General features: G+C 46.8%; 1 protein-coding gene across 1 annotated transcript; it reads right to left on the reverse strand.

The window, feature by feature from the left end:
- Positions 1-4,926: 4,926 nt before the first annotated feature.
- Positions 4,927-18,458, reverse strand: PTGER4 (prostaglandin E receptor 4). The gene is made up of 3 exons (XM_075267442.1): positions 17,614-18,458; positions 5,258-7,657; positions 4,927-5,032 (listed from the first exon to the last, which is right to left on the reverse strand). Exons 1-2 carry the CDS (start codon positions 18,406-18,408, stop codon positions 7,061-7,063), a joined length of 1,392 nt encoding a protein of 463 aa, XP_075123543.1. The 5' UTR covers positions 18,409-18,458; the 3' UTR covers positions 4,927-5,032; positions 5,258-7,060.
- Positions 18,459-25,380: the final 6,922 nt, after the last annotated feature.

Raw genomic sequence — 25,380 nt, forward strand, 5'->3', positions numbered from 1 at the left:
CGAAGCCAAAGGTCATTATCAGGAATCAGTCAAGATGCAACAAACCAGAGCAAGAGACAAAGACGTAACTAGAAGATGGGCCAGTGATGAAGACCAGAAGACTACAAACTACAAATAACAGGCATCAAATCTGAAGGGATTTGGGAAAGACTAAATATCAACCCAGATATAAGGCTAAGGTCGGGGGTCAGAGTCAAGATCAGTGCCTGGTTTGGATTCACACTGTGAAATGAAGCTAGGGGTCATCTTCGGGGATCAGTCAAGATTCAATAAACAATAGGAATAGACAAGAAACATAACCAGAAGATGGGCCAGAGGTGAAAAACCAGGAGGCTACAAACTACAAATAACAGGTATCAAATTTGATGGGATTTGGGAAGGACACAATGTAACTCCAGATACAAGGCTAAGGTCAAGGCTCAGAGTCAAGATCAAAACATTGATAAACTAGCTTAGGCTTAAGGAATGATATCCAGCCATATGTCCACCATTAAAGCTACTGCAGGGTAACATAATGATGGTGGTTTTTAAGGAAGCCCCCCGTCTATTTCATCAAGATTGGGGAAGTTTGAGTAACCCGGTGATGGTACATTACAACTTGTATGAAGTTAGAAACAAGCAGACAAGTTACTGACCCTCTTACAGGCTGAGAAAATAGCTAGAAACTAGACAAAGCCAACAGATTTGTTCCAGAAACTGCGTCATTCATGTCCACGAACAGCCCACAACCCCTTTAATTTATAACTAACCCTTTCCCAACATCGGTTGCACTTTCATGGTGGATGTTGGGTGTTTTATTAAGGAACTGAATGGGTGCTGGGTCTCTGATCATGGGCAATGATCCTTTTGATGCTTCGGACAAATATGACTGATGCATCTACTTACCAGTGGTCCATGTGCTCTTCCATGTTTGTGGTGACCTTGGCGATCATGTTTGAGATGGGCTCACCCACCCATCCCCAGAACAAGGGCTGTGGTCTGCTACTATGAGAGCCTAGCGCCTACTGAAATCGCCCAAGCTTCTCAATAGTAGAGATCTAATACGGAATTCCATAGAACTTACAATACATTGCAATGCATAAGCAATGCAATGTATTGTACTAGTGATCAGATTCCCTGGGGCTCAAAACCCCTAGGAGGTCTGTGGCAGGAGCTGTGGCAGGAAGGGGTTAATAATGACCTCATTGTAGACCACGGAGAGACATATCCATCACTGATATTTTTAACTATGTCGCAACTTCTCTATTTCTTCCTATAATAGTGTAGTGTAATGAACAATGGGGTGACCGCACCTGCCCGCTTTATCTTTACAACGTTGTATATTTATGGCGACTGTTACCGCGTCAGCGCGGATTGCAGGTTGGCGTTGCCAATAATCCTTGGCATGAATGGTGTGAAAATTCTTAAGTACATAGTAATAATAACATCAGTAAACATCCCCCAGGTGGACAGTCCCTTATACGATGGAGATATTGACTCCACTGCCTGCACTGCGGTGTCTTCTGTCCCATACAAATGAAATGAAACGCGTTGTGTGTCAGATCAATGACCAGAACGCATTGAAAATCTGTCAGGGACCAGCAGATGGCCCGTTCATGGCGGCCGGCCGGGTATTTGAACAAGTCTTTTATATGTCAATCCAATTTATAATGGTAAAGAGCTGGAAGAGAAAAAAATAGCATTAATGAGGGAAAGTGGAGGAGAAAGACTATTGTACGAGACGGCTCGTCTTCTGTTGTCATGGAGCTTGTGTATCTCTGTACACGGAACGTTTCTTTTATCTCCTATGGACAGACCATTGATAGACGTGGAGGAATCATCACACATTCTCCGCAACAAGATACGTTTTCCGCCTCTGCTATAAACAGGTGGTTCCATATGTAAAGCAAAGACATTGGACCATACCATTTATGTACAGGTATCACGAGGCCTGCCCAACAAGAGTGGTTGAGTAAGCTCAATTACTCTACGAGAGTCTCTCACTTTTTGGATTGATGTGAATGGACATTGCGTAATACTTCATTTCTCCTGCGGTGGTGCTGTAGGAAAGATGGTCACTTCCTGGCAGGGGAACAATTTGTGATCATGTGATTGTCCAGCAAGCAAGGAAAAAAACATAAACTCTAATAAGACGTTCTAGATCAGACTTGAGGCATTTACATAACTCAAACCCCTTTTAGGCAGAAGTATTTGGGCAGAAGTTTGTCGTAAAACATAGGTGGAAAATCTCTCAAAGGACTTACTGGTAGAGTCATTGGTTTACATAAGACAGTGGGGCCATGACGAAACATAAAATGGGCCCCTTATTAAGGTGTTGGATCTTGGACCAGGGACAGAAGGGCTTAGTTCTTGTTTTCCTCTCCACTTCCTTTCCTTGACCCTTGGGACAAGTGTCAGCCCTCTTGTTTTCCAGTATTGCGCTTCTTCTGGAAAGGGGAGCCTTGCATTGGTTCCAGCCATGGACCCTGTAGAAAAATGTGGTGGGCCTTAACATGGCCAGTCCCTCTGTCTGCAACGGCCCCATGGTCTGTCTTCGTGCCATGTACCTCCTTGAATGCAGATGTCATGATATCTTCAGTGGTGGCACGGTCACACTCCCACCCCCCAAGGTGACTTCCGATATGATGGTGGAACTTCACATTTCCTTCAATTTTTTTCTTGCAAAGAACATTTCCTCTCTATTGAAAACCATGTGCAGGGTCTGATGGTCCTGAGAGGGAGGAAATTTACTTTCTTTTGAATATTTCCACCACGATTTTAATTTAAGAATGTAACTAAAGGGCTCATGTGGTTGTACTCTGGCTCTGTGTGTATTAGGGGCACCATACAGGTGCATGGGGCTTCTACGGTAGCGTTGTATGGGTCTAATATATGGAGGAATATAGAGGTTTCTCCGGCCATATTGTCTACAAATCTTACTCATTTCTCATCAGATGCCATGTGTCTGGAGACATAGGGAGTGTCACTTCTATAGGAGAATATCCCCCTACATGTGGTGCTCATATTGGTGGACCTCCGGCACCCCAATATTAAGTCATTGGGGTCTCTTGGTCATCGTTTAGATCCAGTACACAAATCAGGGTGCCATATCTGTATAGGTAAGCAGGTGGTCCAGGCAAGGTGGTCTGCTCAGCTCCTGATCATGTCATCAACCATTATATGGTGTCCCTTACAATCAATCATTGGCCGTCTCATCCAAAGGTGTTCATATTCTAGAGCTGTGATTTCTAAACTTTCTGAAAGCAGGACCCCTTTCCATTTGGAAAAAAAACCCAACCCTATATTCGGCCTTTATTCTGCTTTTCAGCTGTAGACTACCTCTGTTCTGCTTATTGTTTAGTTAGGCATGCCTGTTGCACACACACAGCTCTACTACTTCCATGTCTCACACACCTCTGCTACTTCCAATTTCCCTATATACACAACTCTGCTACATCCATGTTCTGCACACCTACAACTAGCTGTCCTTCCTCCATGGTTTCCTCTGTTATGCATACACAAACACTGCTGTCCATGTTTTCCTTCCTGCACACACAGCTCTGCTACCACCGGGCTTCCCCCTTACACCCACAGCCCTGCTACTTTCACGTTTCCTCCCTGCAAACACTCAATTATGCTGCTTTCATGTTCCCCACACAGCTCTGGTGCTTCTACATTTCCCTCCATACACTTAGCTTTGATACCTGCACATTTCAACCCTACACATTCAGTACTACATCTATGTATCTCCCACCCACACACACTCAGGTTGGCTACAGCCACATTTCCCCCCACACATTCAGCACTACATCTATCTATCTCCCACCCACACACACTCAGGTTGGCTACAGCCACATTTCCCCCCACACATTCAGCACTACCACATCCATATTTCGACCTCACACACTCAGCTCTGTTACATCCACATTTCACTCTACACACTTAGTACTGCTTCATTCACATTTCACCCCACATACTCGCACCCTTTATCCCCTACACAATCCTACCTCTGGGAGAGAAAGATCTCCGTCTTGGACAGTCCTATCCCCAAAGTAGCAAAACCTTGTGCAGGACCTCCCTTGCTAGAGGAGATGTATTACTAGGCCACCGGAGGGCTGGAGAGAGGCCCAATGTCCATGGAAAGCAACACTTGGTCTTTCAGTCTTGGGGGACCAATTTGATATTAGTGGAGTCCTTATGAGGTTCCTATATTTTACAGAGGGCAACCCCTTTAATGCTATACCATAAATTGACCTGTTAGTTCCTGGTTACCCTATGGCGGGTATTTCATCTGAAATCCAATACTGGTGGCTTGGTATGGAGCACAGAAGTCTTTGGACCCATCAGGCTTGGGGATCAACTTCTGCTTCATCCCCTTTAGCTACGCCCTGAAATGTTTGTTACTTCTCATCGATCTTCACGATCGTGGTCATTACATCACATGCTCTAAGGCTGTGAAAACAACCATGTTCCACTTTTTACTTCCAGTTTTTGGATTGAAAATGAGAAACTTTATGTAAATAATCTTACTTCTGGTTTCAGATTCACGTCATAGAGTCAAGACTTGGCCCTTCTGTAGAACCTTTTAGTCATGAGTTACGGAGGGTCCAGGTATGGTGGCCAGAACATAGACACTAACATTTGGATGGGGACTCTACATCTATATGGTGACAGAACCACATGTGAACAAGAGCCACCGACTTTCAAAAGTTTTTTTTTTACTAACTTTGTCTCACTGTTGTAGTCTGCAACTTTTTGAGGCCATCACGATACAGTCACATTGTCAGAGCCATTGGTAATCAGTCGGTTGTATCATCTACCCCAATATACCCTCTAAACTAAACAAGGCAAGAGGAACCAAGAAAGGAGAAGATCTTGTCTCATCTCACGGATGGTCATTCTATCTTCCACCAACAGAAAAAAAAAAGAGCCATTGCACAAAAAGTGATGACTTCAACAACGTAATTTTATTGTGATCCCCTCTCCCCCCCAATAAAACAAACTATTGGTCGATAAAACAGTTTGACGAATACAGATTCAGGGTGCATGCACACTACGTAACGCCGGGCGTGTATGAGAGCCGTACACGCCGGCGTTACAGCAGACTGCCGAACACTTCCCATTCACTTCAATGGGAGCGCTCGTAAACGCCGCTGTTACGAGCGCTCCCATTGAAGTGAATGGGAAGTGTTCGGCAGTCTGCTGTAATGCCGGCGTGTACAGCTCTCATACACGCCCGGCGTTACTCAGTGTGCATGCACCCTCAGAATGCAATTACAATAAGCGATTCACAAGGCCACGGAAAGCAACAGAACATGCTCCATGATGACTTTCCTTCAGAATCTTCTGGAAAGGATTAATCAAACGCGTCAATTCGGTAAGTGCTTAATTCGGCTGAGCAGCCTATAAACGTTGGGCCAGACTTGGCATTGGGCATGGTTATAGGAATACATTGGGGTCCTGGGAACTCGAAATGGATGTGAGGTCTAAATCTGTTTCGTGGATGGCACATGGCCAGGGAATGTATGGAAGGATCTTGGCCAAAGGGGTGTGCATAGAGTTGACTTCGCTAATGGTGGTATATTGGGTACAAGCTCCAACGATGTCAATCGGTCTTGTCCTCTACTCTTCTTTTTTTGCACGTTCCCCCCTGATTTTTGTGCTTTCTGTTGCCTGAGTAAGAGGGACCTAAACAAGTCTGTGCATTCATGGCGAGGGAGTCCCTTGTATAGCGGACAGTACTTAGTATGGCCACTTCTGTACACTTTAGTAAGCTGGTTGAATGTTAACACGCCACCATGGTCCGTCTGTTGGTGACTAATGCGGCTCAGGACATTTCCTGACTGAGCCAGTGCATAACACAATTGTAAGCAAGATTCCCATTGACATCACATAGAGGCATTTTGGGTACACAGGCACAACGGTCATCAACAGCAAAAATGAAAAGACTGGATCGGACTTTGGTAACGTATACTATAAAGTAGAGCGCTGATCGCAATGTGGTCTACATACCAGTGCAACCTCAAAGACTGGTGTGACAAATTCAGCCCTGCTAAATCTATATATGACTTTTTATATGGGATTATCCTCATCCTTGAATTATATCATCTCAACTGTATTCCTCAACTACAGGGGACCACTACTGGGAAGTATCACATGGCACAATCCGTGAATTCCTTTGCTACCTATGGGTTTTGGGTCACCATGGGCTTGGGATGGTCCTGATTTGGGGCAAAACCCAACTGGGTTCCTCGATAAGGTTAAAATCCAAGTAAACCTAGAAATGATTCCTCGCTTCCGAATATTTGGTGATTGAGTCTACTACTACTTGGGTCCACCAGGAAGGACCACAACTACTAGCCCATGGAATATTCTACAATGATTAAATTGGGGGATGAATTTTATAGACTGGATTACCTTCGAATAATCCTACGTAAATTCCCACCCGTTCTGGTGGGAAGAGACATCCACATTGTCTTACAGTGTTGATGTGCACCAACCCCAGCACTGGCCTTAGCTATCAAGGATGCCAAAAAGTGTCACGATTTAGTGCAAAACTTTCTTTTTTTAGGACATGAATAAAATCTCTCCGGCAATATTCTTGAAAAAATGAAGATATTGCCTTTTATATTTCTTTTTATCTAGACATTTAAATCTAAAAACCTTCTCACGGAGAAGACAATAAATACATTAAAAATCCGATATACATATAAGAGTCATCCATAAAAATTCACATTTGTTAAAGCTTAGCGGGACACAAAGACATTCATCATCTAGGAGACAAATTTGATTTGTCGTTGAAAGTGTCAGGAGTCTTAGAATTGATCGTCTTATCTCCTCGAGAGCAGCCACCGATGGTGGAACTGATCATCCAAAGTGCCAATGGAAAAGTCAACACAGAATGATGGTGAAGACCACCACCTTCGCACCATCTTCAGGTTGTCGAGAACCATCCTATTTCTGATAGACATGTACCACATCATGGAGAGAAGAAGTTCCTACAACAAGATCTGGAATCTCGTCTTGAGGTCTCTCCATAGCTACCAAGATCTAAAAGTGCAATGTGGACAACCTGAAGTTCCTATATACATTTCTCCGATACATTCAATGGTTCATCAGGAAAAGTGACGTGAAGTGGGTTTTCCTTGGGTGAGGTGCTATTCTGAGTCACAAGTCTCAGCTGAGTCTCATTTACTAGCAGAACTTGCTCAGAATCTGGACCCTGAGAAGAAACTGACTGGTCAGAACCTCGTAACGTCCTGTCTGGAGCTCCTGGGAGGTTTATGGCCATAGTAGCCCCTGGTAAAACTGTGTGGCTCCTGAAGCTACCATCGCTCAGCTCGAGAGGGTAGAGTAAAGTCTGGGACGTCGAGCTAACTTCTCGGAGCTCTCTAGAAACAAAGGACGGAGAATGGCTTGAGAAAACCGAGGAAGCTCTTCGGCCGTCGGTGCAATTGAAGCTTCCTGCAGAGTGGGGCCTCCTGCCGCTGCCGATCCTGCAGAAGAGACACTTAATCTTTTCAATGACTTTACTAAGCACAGTCTTCCTCAGGAGGATATAAATCCATGGATCCAAGATGGGGTTGATCGATGCAATTCTGATGGCCTTCAGATCCAGGTTGCTTGATATGTCCTTCTCCACCGGTGGTTGATAGAGCTGGTTGATGAAAATCCGAACCTGCATGAGAAAGAAGAAGAACAAAAATTAGTTCTTTCTGGAACTAAACTGAAGTAGAAAATTTCCAGCTCTGGATTACTGAGATCAGAAGAAAAGGAACAGAAATGGAAGAAACACGTAAGATGATCTGAGCTTTTATATTTGCCCGCTAGGTATGAAACCACTTTATCGTCACATCAGCAACGCTATACCGTGACATACGTAAGATTGCAAAGAACATACGACATGTCTACATCCTGACGACGTTACATGGATGCTTCCCGAATATTGACTGGCACGATGCATGACCATCTGCTTGGCTGAGCTTATTTGCCATAGACAAAACATAGCATTGATTCTTCTGCGCTGGAACAATATCACCTTCTTAACCAAGTGGAAATTATGTCTGAAATCTAAATATAGATGAATGGAATGGGCCGCGGGCTAAGGAATACCAGACAATCAAGCCATAAATTACATTTGTGGTGGAGTCTCGAAGTCAAGTAGAACAATGTATATCTCACGTGAAGAAAACTCAAGAACCCGAAAGGGTTGTCTGAAAATGGAAACCTGGGTCTGATTTTTTTTTTTCCAAAAACAGCTCCCCTCGTAACCATTGGTTGTGCCTAGAATTGCAGCTTATCTCCGTTGAAATGAATGCTAGATCAAGCCCATGGACATCAATGATTATCTAAAGGTGACCAATATCTGTCAACCAAAAAGGTGTCCATACTGTTTGGTCAACAGCAATCTCTCAAACCCTTAGTAGACACATGCTTTCCAATTTTGGCCAAGTGAGCTTGCCTTGTCACGGGAGTCTGTTGCAACTAGACACATCTGGTTGTGGCTTATCTTCCCTGAGAACAGGTTTGGGAAATTCAACAAGTCTTTTGTCTTCATGTTGACTTGGGAAGGACCAGCCAAGTCAGGGGTGAGTCATGAGTCTCCATACACATGAGATAGTTGGCTGGTTCTTCTGAAGTCAACTTGGAAGCCTTAAGAACTTCGTTCAGGTTCATGTTGACTTAGAAGGTGCTGGTTCCTCATTTACCATTGACCACATGTTTATTATCTCTACATTCCTTGAGACCTACTGATTGTTTCATCTTTTTAGGAAGAACTAATGGGAACATCTGCTCTGACAGAATTATCTTATCTAAAGTCAACAATGGGCGGGCTAGGGATCTCTGGATGAACCTGATGGAACGCATGTTTTTAGGCTCATCCTACCCATGAGATTAGGTTCCTTTGTCCACCGAGGATGTTTTTATGAGAAGATGTTGATCAGCAGTGATTCCTCATGATCTCACTTTCCTAATTGCCTCAACCTTATTGATCCTGGATCTTGAAGAGCCTTGTAAGAGAAGATAAGCGCTAAGTGGACCACTACAATAGAAACAATCAATATATCTGGCTGAGCCTCTTCTCCTGACACCTCCTGAGATGGAGCTTCTCCAATTTTCGATGGGTGTATATATAATATGATGTCACTAGACCTGCTGACAACCAGGTCATTGTGTAGGACTGACTCTCCAAAATTGAAGTCTGGGGTCGATAACTGAGCTACTCCAGAGCAAGCAAGACAATATGATATATTACTCCATCTTATTCCAGATTTCATGGGGGATGGTCCCTTGATCATGAGTTGATCAGAAGACCCCAACTTCAATTTCCCTCTAGCACCACCACTGGCAAAATGAAACATAACATAGCTTTCAAGGACTGTCCTTGTAATGTATGGATGTGCAGGTCTTTCAGAGTATTCCGCATCTCCAAAAAACAAGATTTAGGGTCATTTATAACCCATCTACGCATCATATTGTCCCTTCCACGACCCACTCGCCACTTTTTATGGGGGCCAAAGGCTCTTAATAGTTTAGGATCAGGACTGGAGTACAGAATGCCAGCCATAATCTATTCCCCCATAGAGTCCTGGCGGTGGATACACCAGGGCATATCCCATGGGTATATTGTGTCACTGCTTTCTGAGACTAGTTGTCCCCTACAACTCCCAGTATCCACATTACTTCGACATCTATCGTTTTGCACAATCCAGCAGGGTGACAGCTGCAATGCATATCAGTGTCCAATAGGTGGCAGTTTCTGCAAATCTTTGCTTCTTTTTGGCACGTGCAGTGATATCTGAGGCAGTGAATTGTACTTGCGGCTTTGTATTACAGGGGGTGTAGTATCTGAACCGCGAATCCTGATGTGTGTGCACACGGCCTTCAGCAAACAGAAATCTCTTATCGTCCTCCGCCCAATTCATTACAGTAACTGATATCACATGCAGTATATATGGCGGGGTGTTATGTAATATCATCCACTATATGGTGGTACAAAGCTGCAAGTTATTCTCATGTAGCGGTGCTGAGTTTGTTATCTGGCACAACCTATGGTCTTGCAAATTCAGCTCTGCTACATCTATAATGCCACTTTATTCAGAGATTCAGTGATTCTATCAGTTATAGTAAGTGACAACCTCAGCTCTGCTACATCTGTAATTCCATTCAATGCTTAGAAATATAATTTATTGGGAAATAGAGATCCATTATGTCTGTGTCTCTGGATCATATTCACCTTAAAGGGGACCTTTCACCACCTCCACCGAATCCATCTCTTTACCCCCATTAATAGCCGCCCCTCCACTGATTCTGTCATATTTGGAATTTTTCCTCTAGCCCCCTCCATTCCCGAGCAATCGATGCTCTTATTTTCAGCATCCAATGTGCTAATTTTGCTCCCTACTGTCTGGTGGGCAGTCCTGAGATGGAAAAGATAGTCTAGGACACGCCCACTTCACAGTAGGGAGCCTGATTAGCCTATTGGGTGCTGAATTAAGATCACTCATTGCTCGGGAATGGTGAGGGCTAGAGAAAGAATTCCAACTGCGCTGAAATCAGCGAAACGTCGCCTATTGACAGAGACAAGAGTTGTAGAGGATGGAGGTGGCGAAAGTATCTTATTTAAAGGGATATTTTCTTTAAAGACCCCAAATGTGTGACCCCAGCTTCTTTGAAGAACAGAGGTCCCCTGACCTATGTAATGGATTACATAGTCCTGTATACTCCCTGTATACGGTACGTAGACTCCTTTAGGTGTAAAAGGTCGGGGCCCCCTCACATCCTTGAGATTCCTCCAAAAACCAAAAGATCACAGTTCAAGAGTTTGCAACTTGACATCAAGGGGCTGCCCTACGACCCCTGCTGACCCCGGCCAGAAACATGTTTATTTCCTGCTCAGAACCTGGCACAACCTGGGCCTGTAGACCCCCCCCTAATGAAAAATGAAGGCATAAGTCAAAATGTCAGATCTAGTAGAGCTGAGTTTGTCATAAGGCGCAACTTATAGCGATATTACTTAGAATGACTGCAGGTAAACACAATGTACACACAACGCAACCCCCCAAAGAACAAAGCGACCGATTCGGCTCTGCTACATATATTAAACCCATGAGCAATCCAGATAATTAAAGCTACACGCCCCGTGTCGCCATGAACCGCCCGACACCAGACACTGAACCTCCACTACGAAGAATCTTCTACTGATACGTATAAAATACGAGATAAAGACGTTACCAGGGCAGACACATCTCGCACTAATCGAGTTACGCTCCCAGATGCCAGGGCCTCATTTCCAGGAGCTCAGGAAGCGCAGAATTCCAATCTGGTTTGCTTTCTGTCTTAATACGTGTCTGGCAGGTTTACCAGATGTAGCAGAGCTGAGGTTGTCCTTTGGCACTATTGCAATGTGACTTTACCTAGGACTGCAGGTGCACTGACTGCATTATCCTGCACAAACACACAGTCGGCTCTGCTACATCTGTGACACCCGGGACTATATATGGGATTTTCTACAACCCTTCACTCCTCTTCTACTTAATCCCCAATTACATAAATTTCGGCCCCCCAACGAGCGATAATCTCCATGTACTCAGTGCTAATCTGCAGGTCGCAGCGGTAGCCTAGCAGTGTGGCCCCAGGGCCCAAACATTGGGAACTGCTGCTAATAACACCCCTGCAGTCCCGGGACGAGTCGCTACATGTGTAGCCTCATATACTGCTAAATGTCAAGGCTCAGCTACAGTAACTGCAAGCTCAGGGGCCCCACTGCAAAATCTGGACCTTATATTATGGGTGAGGGTCAGAGGGAAGGTATAGCCTCTGCACCCCCCAAAGTTGCACCCCTAATCTATTCTACTGCATGTAAAGCTTCCGGTGACCACTTCAGGACTCACAGCCACATGTAGGGAGATGGTGGTCACCCAGACAGGAAGTGGAGAGGATCCCGGGAAATTGGAAAATGAACTCGCCCTGCCAAGTAAGCAATGGCGATGGGAGGAAAGAAAAGCAAGGATTTTGCAAACATCCCCTTGCACCACTCAGTGCATCGGTTTTTCCTGGAGTGTCCCTTTAAGTGCCATCTTTTACTGGGCGCTGTGGTCACTGACTGTCCCCCAGGGCCCGAAGGGTTGCATCACATGACAGTAATTTTGGCCAAAAACAAATTGACACAGCTGCCCGGGCCCTCACTCCAGGGCAAACACGACTATGACAACATGTACAATAGTAAACATAATACTGCAACTCTGTGTTAATCACACCGCAACATGGCGCTTATCTCCGGGCAAGGTTAATATTTGCCTGCACTGGTGAAATCGTTGATGCAAACAAGATCTGCTGGATGAATTGTGCTGAATGTAAGACTCCTCACAGCGGAACGTACAAAAACGTGCAAAAATATAGGGGGCATACAGGGCGGTAATATACTCACAGCCCATAGCTGTCACAGGGTAGTCATGGAGTAAGTGTAGTTATATGGGGCCCATGTAGCGGTGATCTATCAGTACTGTATTGCGGTATTATGTAAGTACTGTATGGTGCTATATTTATATACTTGTGTATTACTGTATGTATGGGGGTATTATGTTAGAACTATACGGAGATAGTATATGAGCACTGAATGATAGTGGTATTGCAGCACTATATGGCGGTACTATGTAAGTAGGGGGGTATACACTTAGCTATAGTGCGGTACGTAATATTTAAACCCCATATTATGGTATTATTTCAGCACGGTATGGCGGTATTATGTAAGTATTGTATTGGGGTGTGCACTTAGCTACAGTGTAGCATAAATTATTATATTACTATATGCATGGCAACATTTAAGGCCCATATTATGGCATTAGTATTCAGCACTGCATGGCGGTATTATGTAAGTATACACTTATAGTGTGTAGTGTGGTACGTAATATTTAAGCCCCACATTATGGTATTATTTCAACAGTGCACGACAGTATTATGCAAGTATTGTATAGGGGTATACACTTAGCTATAGTGTGGCACGTAATATTTAAGCCCCTTATTCAGCCATGTATGGCGGCATTATGTAAGAATTGTATGGGGTTTATACTTACGGTGCGTAGTGTGATATGTAATATTTAAGCCCCATATTATGGTACTATTTCAGCACTGTATGACGGTATTATGCAAGTATCTTATTTTGATTTACAGCACTATATGACGGTATTATTTATAAATACAATTGATTCATAACAAACCACCAGTGTTTGGACATACAATAAGGCAAAAGACTAAAACTACAACAAAAATGCAACAAAATGTAGCGTGCTAAGACACTGTGCCCTGGGGCTGCGGAGTGACAGATGACCCCACGGCCTGATCTGTACACAAATGTTTTGCCCTTTTGCGGCCGGTCGGATATTTCTCACGTTTGCTAATCCAGCCTGATTGACTGGTCAGGACGTGGTCACACCTCATCGTATCAGATCAGATGGATCGTAAGCGCCAGGAGTCAGTAGAAGCGGTTGTCAGATATGAGGGATGTGAGTTGTACTTATAGTGAGATGTTACGGTATTATATACAGCCACTTAAAGGGCCGGAGCAGTCCTGTACGCTGCAGAGCTGCCGGGGTGCGGTGCACGACCATCAGGGCTCTGACATTTTTGCATTTATTGTTGTCATGGCTCTTAAATATTTTTGTGGTTTATTTTCTCAATCGGAGACTCAACGGCAAAAAATGCTGCGGTGACTCAACCCCCCCCCCCCCGGGGTCCTGCCCAAAGTCAGCGCAGACCTTAATGAATCGCTGCAATCACTTCCCGATGCCAATTTCATTGACCTTTCTGTTTTGTCAACCAGACTGCCCCACGCCCTGCCATGATGATGTCATCGGAGTAAAACCCCTGCACGCTGCGTGGCGAAAGACCTGGCACGAGTCGTGGTAAACAGAGGGATCCCGGGGTATACGAGGTAACGGTATAGCAGAGCTCAGCGCTGCAAACTACAACTCCCAGCACGTGCTCGGCTGTTCTTCCAAAAGAAGTCACCGGAGCATGCTGGGAGTTGTAGTTTCATAGGGCCAAAAGTTGCTGACAACAGACAGGCTATAGCCACCACTAGGGAGCGCCATGGAGCTTACTGTATACTGATCAATGATGCAATGTCCTGCATTACCCAGGCAAACCACTGATGTGAATGGACATGGTGCAATACTTCATTTCTCCTGCAGGGGTGCTGTGGGTTACAGCCGATCATTTGGGGTCCTTACTGGGGACACTTAGTGATTGGCCTTTCATTCAGGGACCCTTTAAGTGTTATTAACTTCCTGATTTTCTTCTTTTTGGCTGCTTCCCCAATTCCCTGCCCCCTCCTGTGATCGGAGGTAGAACCAGCTGACGCCGGCGAACCGGCAGGACCAGGAAAACACAGCGGATTATTGCCCTTCACCGACCCAACAGGAGAAGCCAGTTTGACCTTTCCCCTGGGATAACCCCCTCCCCCCCCAGCCCCGGACTACACACCTGTCCACATTGACTACGACCCCTTAGCTGGAACATCTTCACCTCTAGATGTTCTCACAATCTTGGTGACGAAAAATTTGCACCATTGGGTTAAAAAATTTCCAAAATGCCGCCCACAATGCCGCATGAAAAGTGGCCAAAAATTTGGACCTTGTTCAGAAACAACTTTTGCATTGATGCCTGTAGCCCCGTCTTGGGGTATAGTAGCCTGCAGGGGCAATTGGGGCATGTATTGTCAGGGTGGGTGCAAGCCAATGAGCCTTTACCCCAGATGGTCTATTAGCGGGCACAGGGGGCGATTGCACCAATTTCGTGCCAATTTTATGATAAACTCTGTCACCTCCAGTAACAAGTGAAAAGTGGACAAAAACTTTGCAAATTTTTCACGCATTCAGATGCAAATATTTCAAAAAGTTGCATTCACCCCCGTAGTCCTGCCATGGCGTATATTAGTGGGCACATGAGTCAAGACTTTCAATCTTTCTACCCTACAGGCGACAATTTGCACCAATTTTCTGGTATTTCGGTCACTTTGCTCTTTAATTTTCAACGTAAAAAGTGAACAAAAAATTTCAAAAATGTATCCCTAACTTTTAAAAAGTTGCACTTTACCCCCGTAGCCCCACCGTGGGGTATAGCAGCGGGCACCCGGGCAGATAGATCAAGACTGGCGTCTTTTCAGGAAAGTGGCGTAAAAGAGGAAAAAGTTGCAATTTTTTTGTGCAAAATTTGCAACTTTTGCATGCCTTGTGCTCAAGGACTCGCTGCGCACTGACAGCGCCAAAGGGCTGCAGGTCCACGATGGACGGCAAGTTCCATCTACACAACATTGAGCCAGCGCAGCGCCGTACAGATGTAGCAGAGCCGAGTTTGTCATACACATGTCACATCAATGGGGCCAAGCTACAATACCAGACACCACCTATACACAAGGGAGGGCGCTATTTCTGGGAAACAATCCCACCCCCTGACCTTCTTAACCCCTTGTGGCAGGGTCGTGGCAGGTGGAGCAGCCTTCAGTGCCAGCTCTCCGGGGTGATGACAGTTCCTGTGACGTTTGTAGGGATTTAGTGTGAACTGTAGCCTAGGTGAAGATTTATGGATTTTCTCTGCAGCTCAGTGTACGGATGGAAGGGAAAGATCAACGAGCTAACACCCAGCTTTCCTGGATTACAGAGCGGCAAATTTACCTTATACTTGTTTATATGGGAATAAAATATCTGACATTCAGGAGTGTAGGAAAGCTGGATGGAATCTCCCTGCTGGGATATATTTATCATCCAGCTTTCCCAGATACAGGACAGATGAGGGCTAGTGTTTGGGTACTTGGCTATGCAGAGATGCTGGGACTTGTAGTTCTGCAGGGTATATAGATGCTTGTATCTATATACTGGGGGGTGTGGTCTATAAATGATGGGAGTGCTCGGAGAGTTCTATAGAGTTTGGTCTGTCAGTGCCTGCTGGGACTTGTAGTTCTCTATATTCTGAGGCTGCAGTCGGGATATAGTGATGTATAAGAGTCACCGCCATATACCTGAGCCTGTGCAGGTCTCCAGGCAGCGGAGGGTCCAGGGCTGGGTGTACGCCCCGTGTGCCCCCCTGTCAGATGGTCCAGATGTGGTGTGTACAGTGGCCAAGCCATGTCTGACACATCTGACAGCGACTCCCATTACAGATCAGTGCGGACCTTCTTGTGGTGGAAGGAAAGAAAAACCGCAAAGAAAGTGCCGAGAAGCCGGAGCAGTATAGAATCCATACTGGTACTACAGAGAGAACCTGCGTGACTAACACTGTGTGAACTGAGACCAAGAGCTGCTGTAATACAGGAGGGACAGCGAGGAGGAAAGGTGAGGGGAGAAGAGAAAGATAGAAAGTAACAGAAGAAGAGGAAGAAGTCAGGGAGGAGAAGAGGAAAGACACAAGGTGAGGGGAGAAGAGAAAGATAGAAAGTAAGAGAAGAAGAGGAAGAAGTCAGGGAGAACAAAAGGAAAGACACAAGGTGAGGGGAGAAGAGAAAGATAGAAAGTAACAGAAGAAGAGGAAGAAGTCAGAGAGGAGAAGAGGAAAGACACAAGGTGAGGGGAGAAGAGAAAGATAGAAAGTAACAGAAAGATAGAATGTGAGAGAAGAAGAGAAGGAAGAGAGGAGAAAGAAGAGAAGAAAAAAGACAAAGTGAGGGGAGAAGAGGAAGATACAGAGAAACAGAAGAAGAGAAAGAAGTCAGGGAGGAGAAGAGGAAAGACACAAGGTGAGGGGAGAAGAGGAAGATACAAAGTAACAGAAGAGAAAGTTACAAAGTAACAGAAAGATAGAATGTGAGAGAAGAAAGAGAGGACAAAGAAGAGAAAAGACACAAAGTGAGGGGAGAAGAACAGAACTACAATGTAAGAGAAGAAGAGAAGGAAGAGAGGAGAAAGAAGAGAAAAGACGCAAGGTGAAGGAAGAACAGAAAGATACAGAGAAACAGAAGAAGAGAAAGAAGTCAGAGAGGAGAAGAGGAAAGACACAAGGTGAGGGGAGAAGAGAAAGATACAAAGTAACAAGAGAAGAAGACAAGAAAGACAGAATGTGAGAGAAGAAGAGAAGGAAGGGAAGCAGTGAGAGAGGAGAGGAGAGGAAAGACACAAGGTGAGAGGAGAAGAATAGAAAGATAAAAATTAATAGAAGAGAAAGTTACAAAGTAACAGAAGAAGAGAAGGAAAGAAGTCAGAGAGGAGAAGAGGAAAGACACAAGTGAAGGAAGAAGAGCAGAGATACAATGTAAGAGATAGAAACATGAAGGAAACAGAAAGATACAAAGTAACAGAAGAAAAACAGAAGGAAGAGAGAAGATCTAAGAGAAGAGGAAAGACACAAAGGTGAGGGGAGAAGAAGAGAAAGATACAAAGTAAAGGAATAACCTGCTGTAATAGTAATGGAGAGAGATACAATGTAATAGAAAGAGGAAGGAAACCCAGAAAGATACAAAGTGACAGAAGAAGAACAGAAGGAAGAGAAGAAGAGAGATACAAAGTGACAGATAGAAGAGGAAGAAGTCAGAGAGGAGAAGAGACACAAGGTGAGAAGAAGAAGAGAAAGATACAAAGTGACAGAAGAGAACGATAAACAGGTGACCGGCTAACCGCAGCTCCCGTGTGCACAGGTACTTACCACCAGCGGGGTGGAGCAGATCAGGACGACCACAGACGTGCCGATCAGTACGATCACCATCTGGATCTCGGCCCCCGCCATCCTCCTGAAGCTCCGCCGCCTCCTCAGCTCGGCCATGCGGTTGTCGGTGCCCAGCGAGGTCCGGCGCACAAACTGCCGGTGCATGGAGATGAGCGCGGCGCAGACCAGCACGTTACACAGCACGGTGACCAGGATGAGGAAGGAGCTGAAGCCGGCGTACATGTACGAGTAGGCGGCCTGGCTGCTGACATTGCTCCGCCAGTCTATGAAGCACCAGGTCCGCGGGTACTGCAGGGTGGACTTGCCCAGTCCCATACTCGGCAGGGCGCAGAACAGCACATTGGACACATAGATGGCGCACAGGGTCAGCCCCGCCAGCTTCTTGTCCACATAGTGGTTGTAGAAATAGGCATGGTTAATGGCCAGGTATCGCTCGATGGACATCGCACAGATGATGCTCAGACCCGACAGCCCGAAGAACAGCAGGATGAAGGAGCTGTATTCACACAGCGCGTCTCCGCCCGGCCAGCGGTTCTGGATGTAGGTGGCGATAGTGACGGGGCTGACCAGGCAGGTGCCGAGCAGATCGGTCAGTGCCAGGCCACACACCAGCGTGTAGAAGGTCGTCTCCTTCTGCTCCTTGCGGGACTTACACAGGACTATGATGGCGATCAGGTTGCCCACCACCCCAAAGATGAACATGACGGCGGGGATGGTGGGGGGTCTGCCCTGCAGGGGGACACTGGGGGTGGTCGTGTTCTCCTCGGTGTACATGGCACAGGCGGGCACAGGCTGGCATGGCAGGCACTCAGGCTCTCATACTCTCTGCCCGGCTCACAATACTGAGCCCGACACAACTTGTCAGCCCCAAGTTACTGAGAGGGAGAGGCCTGAGCGATCCTCCCTGCCGATCTGATTGGTGGCCGTGACGTCAGTGCGGGAGCCGACAGCGGCGGTCACCTCCTCCCGAGCGGCGCGGGGTACTCAGCTGTGCCGGGATCCTGAGCGGCTACTAACTACGGGGACAGGGACTATACACAGCTGTGCCGGGATCCTGAGCGGCAATACAGGGACAGGGACCTATACTCAGCTGTACCGGGATCCTGAGCGGCACTCACTACAGGGACAGGGACTATACTCAGCTGTGCCAGGATCCTGAGCGGCTACTCACTGCAGGGACAGGGGCTATACACAGCTGTACCGGGATCCTGAGCGGCAATAACTACAGGGACAAGGACCTATACTCAGCTGTACCGGGATCCTGAGCAGCAATAACTACAGGGACAGGAACTATACACAGCTGTACCGGGATCCTGAGCGGCAATAACTACAGGGACAGGGACTATACACAGCTGTACCGGGATCCTGAGCGGCAATAACTACAGGGACAGGGACTATACTCAGCTGTACCGGGATCCTGAGCGGCAATAACTACAGGGACGGGGACTATACTCAGCTGTACCGGGATCCTGAGCAGCTACTAAGGACAGGGACTGTACTCAGCTGTGCCGGGATCCTGAGCGGCTACTAAGGACAGGGACCTATACTCAGCTGTGATGGGATCCTGAGCGGCAATAACTGCAGGGACTATACTCAGCTGTACCAGGATCCTGAGCGGCTACTAAGGACAGGGGCTATACACAGCTGTGCCGGGATACTGAGAAGCTCCTCCAGCCTCATTACAGTGACAGGTCCTATGCACAGAGCCGGTCACACATCTCTCTCAGGCTCCTGAGTGGCTTCTCATTACAGTGACAGGTCCTAGTGTACACAGAGCTGGTCACACAGCTGTCCCAGTCTCCTGAGCGGTGCTCCTCATTACAATGGCAGGTCCCAGTATACACAAAGCCTGTCACCCAGCTCTCCCAGCCTCCTCCTCAGAGTGACAGGTCCTACACTCATGGTCACCCAGCTTTCCCAGGCTCCTGAGTAGCTCCTCCAGCCTCATTACAGTGGCAGTTCCTAGTATACACAAAGCTTGTCACCCAGCTTTCCCAGGCTCCTGAGTGGCTGTCTAGTTAAGGTGTGATGTATTTCACCATTCTTATAGTTGCACACAGGTGATGATCACTCAGCTTTCCCTGGATTCTGAAGAGCTTCCTTGATAAAATGTGATGATTTGTACAGTCCCCTATTGTTATAGCTGGGTACTGACTGCACACAGGTGATCACCCAGCTTTCCCAAGCTCCTGAGTGGCTGTCTAATTACAAGCTGATGCTTTCCCATTTCACTGTCATGTATCAGTAGGCTAGGCCTCTAGGAAAGCTGGGTGACAACCTCTGTAGGAGCGGCACTGGCTTCCACCCAGCTTTTCCAGAATTGGATCCGCCAGTAGATGAATGACGGTGAGAATTTCTGTCTCTGCTGTTTAGTGGAGGGGAAAGGATTGTGTGAATTGTGTCCAGTATGGGGGGAGGGGGAGTCACAAGAAAGTGCAAGGAAGTAACAAAGCAGAAGGAGAAGGAGACGGATTGTGTAACTGGAGGTGCAGCAGAGCTGGGTTTGTCCTCCGCCTATGGATAGTGATATCAGCAGGTGTTATTGGGGGAGGTCACACATCCAGCTCTGCTACATCTCTATCATTCCAGCAGGTCCTTCCTACAACTCCTCCTGTCAGGGCATGATGGGGATTGTAGTGCAAGGACTAGCTCTCCCCTTAACCCTTTCAGCCCCATATTCTGCAGAGGGTTTGCACAGTCCCTGCTCGCCAGGGGCCCCGACCTTATCTCAGTGCGCCCCAGGGTAAAGTGGCAACCAATATGGTGGCACCGCCAGGGGCGCATGATGTCGCCATAGCAAAGCTTACTAGTATATGGACCAGGTATTACAAGGATTGCTGCCTTAAAGGGGTTGTCTGCCATGATATCACCCCTTTAAAGAGGACCTTTGGTCACCTCCACCAACTGCACTTCTTTGCATCCTCCCCCTGGTTCAGGAACAGTTGGAATTTTTTCTCTAGCCCCCACCATTCCCGAGCAATATGCTAATTAGGCTAATGACTATCAGGGGGGCCGGTCCCAGACTACCTGCTGCAGCCAAGGACCGCCCACCTGAGACTACGGAGAGATTGCTCAGGAATGGTGGGGGCTAGAGAAACAAATGGCAACTGTACCAAAATCAGCGGAGTTGGTGGAGATGATGAAAGGATCCCTTTAAGAAATCACCAGACAAACTCAACTCTGCAAGAAGCCTCAATGTCTGGCGGTGCAGGAGTTAATTTATCATAGCCGGCAGGGGGAGGGTTAAAGGCGTTGTGTGACAAGGACACCTCCAGGTGGCATAACTGGGGTTTAATGGCTTCCAAAACAAGTAGAATAGTCTGTGCTTGGCCTCGGGTGACATGGGTGAGCGCGGCGTGACGCCAGTGTGTGTGTCATGGCTCTGTACCAGGGGCTGGAAGAAACGTACACGACTGCCAGCCGTAACTACAGAGGGCATGTGGGATTAGAGGGTGACAGCTTAATGAGGCTGCGGGACATGGCCACGATTTATAGGGTGACGCTCGCTCATATCTCAGAATATCTCACATTGTCTCCTCTAAAAAATCCTCATTTCTTACTATAGCCGTCTCTGGCAAAGCTGGATCGTCACCAATATGACCACCATGGCACTAATACCATTGCCACCCAGCTTTCCAGATACCTGAGTGGCACAGAAGCCTCAGCACTGAAGGATATGTCTGGTATTCCTGGCTGACAACTATTCTACCGGTCATGTATTGGTTGTCACTCAGCTTTCCCAGGACACATCTAAACCTGACTATGCTATAGATTTTTGTAGGTTGCATTACGGGATATTCTGCCACCCTAGACCACAGGCTGTGTACGGTATTGCAGTTTAGCAGAATTCACTTAATTGAGGAGAACTGCAATACCAGACCCAGCCATGGATATAAGTGGCGCTGTTACGGAGAATTGACCTTTTTGCAGCATGAAATGGAGGGATTGATGATGATGATAGTAGTTAGTCTATTTCTGCACCCACAGGGGTTACCACCCAGCTTTCCAGACCACTGAGCGGCACAGAAGCTGCGGTTTAGGATCCTCTCTAGTAGTCGGTCCAGTACAGTTAGTTTTCAGGTAGTTTCCAGGAACTTTCGGTGCTGTCCCGTAGCGAGTCCCCGGGCAGATTCCAGGTAAAATATGTAAATGACAGCTGCGACTGATACTGTAATAATTCGGAAAGTCTGGTCATGGCCGTTGTGTATGGGGGCAGGGGCAGATGTGCAACATGAAACACGATTTCCTTCCTTTATGAATCTAGATTTGTGCACATGAAGTGTGATCTATGCCAGGCCTTGGGCAGAGGGGCGGTGGGTGCCATCTACACTTGGCACACCAAACTGAGCGGTAATATAAATAGAAAGTCTGTTATAACATTTTCGGATCCGACATTCTACCCCCGTCATTTCTTATAGCCGTTTGTTCTCCATTTTCTGGACACAAGCGGTTCATGATAAAATCCTGTTACTTTTCTTCCTGCAGCCACCACTAGAAGGAGCTCAGGAGCTTACTGTATACAGTGTTATTATAGAGTTCAATGTATGTACAGTATGCAGTCAGCTCTGGAGCTCCCCCTAGTGGTGCCTTCATCAAGCAAAGTAGCAAGATTTTATCATGAACCGACTACGCAGGGCATTTGGAGGTCTGTAGCAGAAAAACGGATCAGCGTCGAGTTCTGGAGATCACATTTATATTCCTGCTGGATTCGGGACTTGTCACAGCAGCCAATATAGGACTCTATAGAGATGTAATGTTGTCACCCAGTCACCCCGGGCTTCATCCAGATTCATAGCCCCTGCTCTCTTCTCCCCACTACATGCCGCTCTATGGTACTAGCTGGAGGTGCACACTGAGTCCCCTTTTCCATCCAGACCCGCAGTCCCTACATCCTTCTCTTCTTCTCTAATACTTAGAGTACGTCTCAAGTCACCCAGCTTTTGTGGCTCCATCTTAGGGCCGTGCTCTTCTAGGTTTCCTATGACCTCAGTAATAATAACAGTTATAATCTGATGTGATCTTATCTGACCTCATAATACACCACGACCGCAGCAAAAGATCCCGACATATACAGTCATCGAGGAAGAGGGCGCCATGTCAGAACCTGAGGTCCGGTCTGGGGTCTGTATTAGTTTAGAGGTCCGGTCTGGGGTCTGTATTAGTTTAGGGGGTCTGGTCTGGGGTCTGTATTAGTTTAGGGGTCTGGTCTGGGGTCTGTATTAGTTTAGAGGTCTGGTCTGGGGTCTGTATTAGTTTAGGGGTCTGATCTGGGGTCTGTATTAGTTTAGGGGTCTGGGGTCTGTATTAGTTTAGGGGTCTGGTCTGGGGTCTGTATTAGTTTAGAGGTCTGGTCTGGGATCTGTATTAGTTTAGGGGTCTGGGGTCTGTATTAGTTTAGGGGTCTGGTCTGGGGTCTGTATTAGTTTAGGGGTCTGGTCTGGGGTCTGTATTAGTTTAGGGGTCTGGTCTGGGGTCTGTATTAGTTTAGGGGTCTGGTCTGGGGTCTGTATTAGTTTAGGGGTCTGGTCTGAGGTCTGTATTAGTTTAGGGGTCCGGTCTGGGGTCTGTATTAGTTTAGGGGTCTGGTCTGGGGTCTGTATTAGTTTAGGGGTCTGGTCTGGGGTCTGTATTAGTTTAGGGGTCTGGTCTGGGGTCTGTATTAGTTTAGGGGTCTGGTCTGGGGTCTGTATTAGATTAGAGGTCTGGTCTGGGGTCTGTATTAGTTTAGGGGTCTGGTCTGGGGTCTGTATTAGATTAGAGGTCTGGTCTGGGGTCTGTATTAGTTTAGGGGTCTGGTCTGGGGTCTGTATTAGATTAGAGGTCTGGTCTGGGGTCTGTATTAGATTAGAGGTCTGGTCTGGGGTCTGTATTAGTTTAGGGGTCTGGTCTGGGGTCTGTATTAGTTTAGGGGTCTGGTCTGGGGTCTGTATTAGATTAGAGGTCTGGTCTGGGGTCTGTATTAGTTTAGGGGTCTGGTCTGGGGTCTGTATTAGTTTAGGGGTCTGGTCTGGGGTCTGTATTAGTTTAGGGGTCTGGTCTGGGGTCTGTATTAGTTTAGGGGTCTGGTCTGGGGTCTGTATTAGTTTAGAGGTCTGGTCTGGGGTCTGTATTAGTTTAGGGGTCTGGGGTCTGTATTAGTTTAGGGGTCTGGTCTGGGGTCTGTATTAGTTTAGGGGTCTGGTCTGGGGTCTGTATTAGTTTAGGGGTGTGGTCTGGGGTCTGTATTAGTTTAGGGGTCAGGTCTGGGGTCTGTATTAGTTTAGGGGTCTGGTCTGGGGTCTGTATTAGTTTAGAGGTCTGGTCTGGGGTCTGTATTAGTTTAGGGGTCTGGTCTGTGGTCTGTATTAGATTAGGGGTCTGGTCTGGGGTCTGTATTAGTTTAGGGGGTCTGGTCTGGGGTCTGTATTAGTTTAGAGGTCCGGTCTGGGGTCTGTATTAGTTTAGGGGGTCTGGTCTGGGGTCTGTATTAGTTTAGAGGTCTGGTCTGGGGTCTGTATTAGTTTAGGGGTCTGGTCTGGGGTCTGTATTAGTTTAGAGGTCTGGTCTGGGGTCTGTATTAGTTTAGGGGTCTGATCTGGGGTCTGTATTAGTTTAGGGGTCTGGTCTGGGGTCTGTATTAGTTTAGGGGTCTGGTCTGGGGTCTGTATTAGTTTAGGGGTCTGGTCTGGGGTCTGTATTAGTTTAGGGGTCTGGTCTGGGGTCTGTATTAGTTTAGGGGTCTGGTCTGGGGTCTGTATTAGTTTAGAGGTCTGGGGTCTGTATTAGTTTAGGGGTCTGGTCTGGGGTCTGTATTAGTTTAGGGGTCTGGTCTGGGGTCTGTATTAGTTTAGGGGTCTGGTCTGGGGTCTGTATTAGTTTAGGGGTCTGGTCTGGGATCTGTATTAGTTTAGGGGTCTGGTCTGAGGTCTGTATTAGTTTAGGGGTCCGGTCTGGGGTCTGTATTAGTTTAGGGGTCTGGTCTGGGGTCTGTATTAGTTTAGGGGTCTGGTCTGGGGTCTGTATTAGTTTAGGGGTCTGGTCTGGGGTCTGTATTAGTTTAGGGGTCTGGTCTGGGGTCTGTATTAGATTAGAGGTCTGGTCTGGGGTCTGTATTAGTTTAGGGGTCTGGTCTGGGGTCTGTATTAGATTAGAGGTCTGGTCTGGGGTCTGTATTAGTTTAGGGGTCTGGTCTGGGGTCTGTATTAGATTAGAGGTCTGGTCTGGGGTCTGTATTAGATTAGAGGTCTGGTCTGGGGTCTGTATTAGTTTAGGGGTCTGGTCTGGGGTCTGTATTAGATTAGAGGTCTGGTCTGGGGTCTGTATTAGTTTAGGGGTCTGGTCTGGGGTCTGTATTAGTTTAGGGGTCTGGTCTGGGGTCTGTATTAGATTAGAGGTCTGGTCTGGGGTCTGTATTAGTTTAGGGGTCTGGTCTGGGGTCTGTATTAGTTTAGGGGTCTGGTCTGGGGTCTGTATTAGTTTAGGGGTGTGGTCTGGGGTCTGTATTAGTTTAGGGGTGTGGTCTGGGGTCTGTATTAGTTTAGGGGTCTGGTCTGGGGTCTGTATTAGTTTAGGGGTCTGGTCTGGGGTCTGTATTAGTTTAGGGGTGTGGTCTGGGGTCTGTATTAGTTTAGGGATCTGGTCTGGGGTCTGTATTAGTTTAGGGGTCTGGTCTGGGGTCTGTATTAGTTTAGAGGTCTGGTCTGGGGTCTGTATTAGTTTAGGGGTCTGGGGTCTGTATTAGTTTAGGGGTCAGGTCTGGGGTCTGTA

Source organism: Leptodactylus fuscus, chromosome 1, assembly GCF_031893055.1.
Source record: "Leptodactylus fuscus isolate aLepFus1 chromosome 1, aLepFus1.hap2, whole genome shotgun sequence".
In the NCBI taxonomy this organism is placed as follows: domain Eukaryota; kingdom Metazoa; phylum Chordata; class Amphibia; order Anura; family Leptodactylidae; genus Leptodactylus; species Leptodactylus fuscus.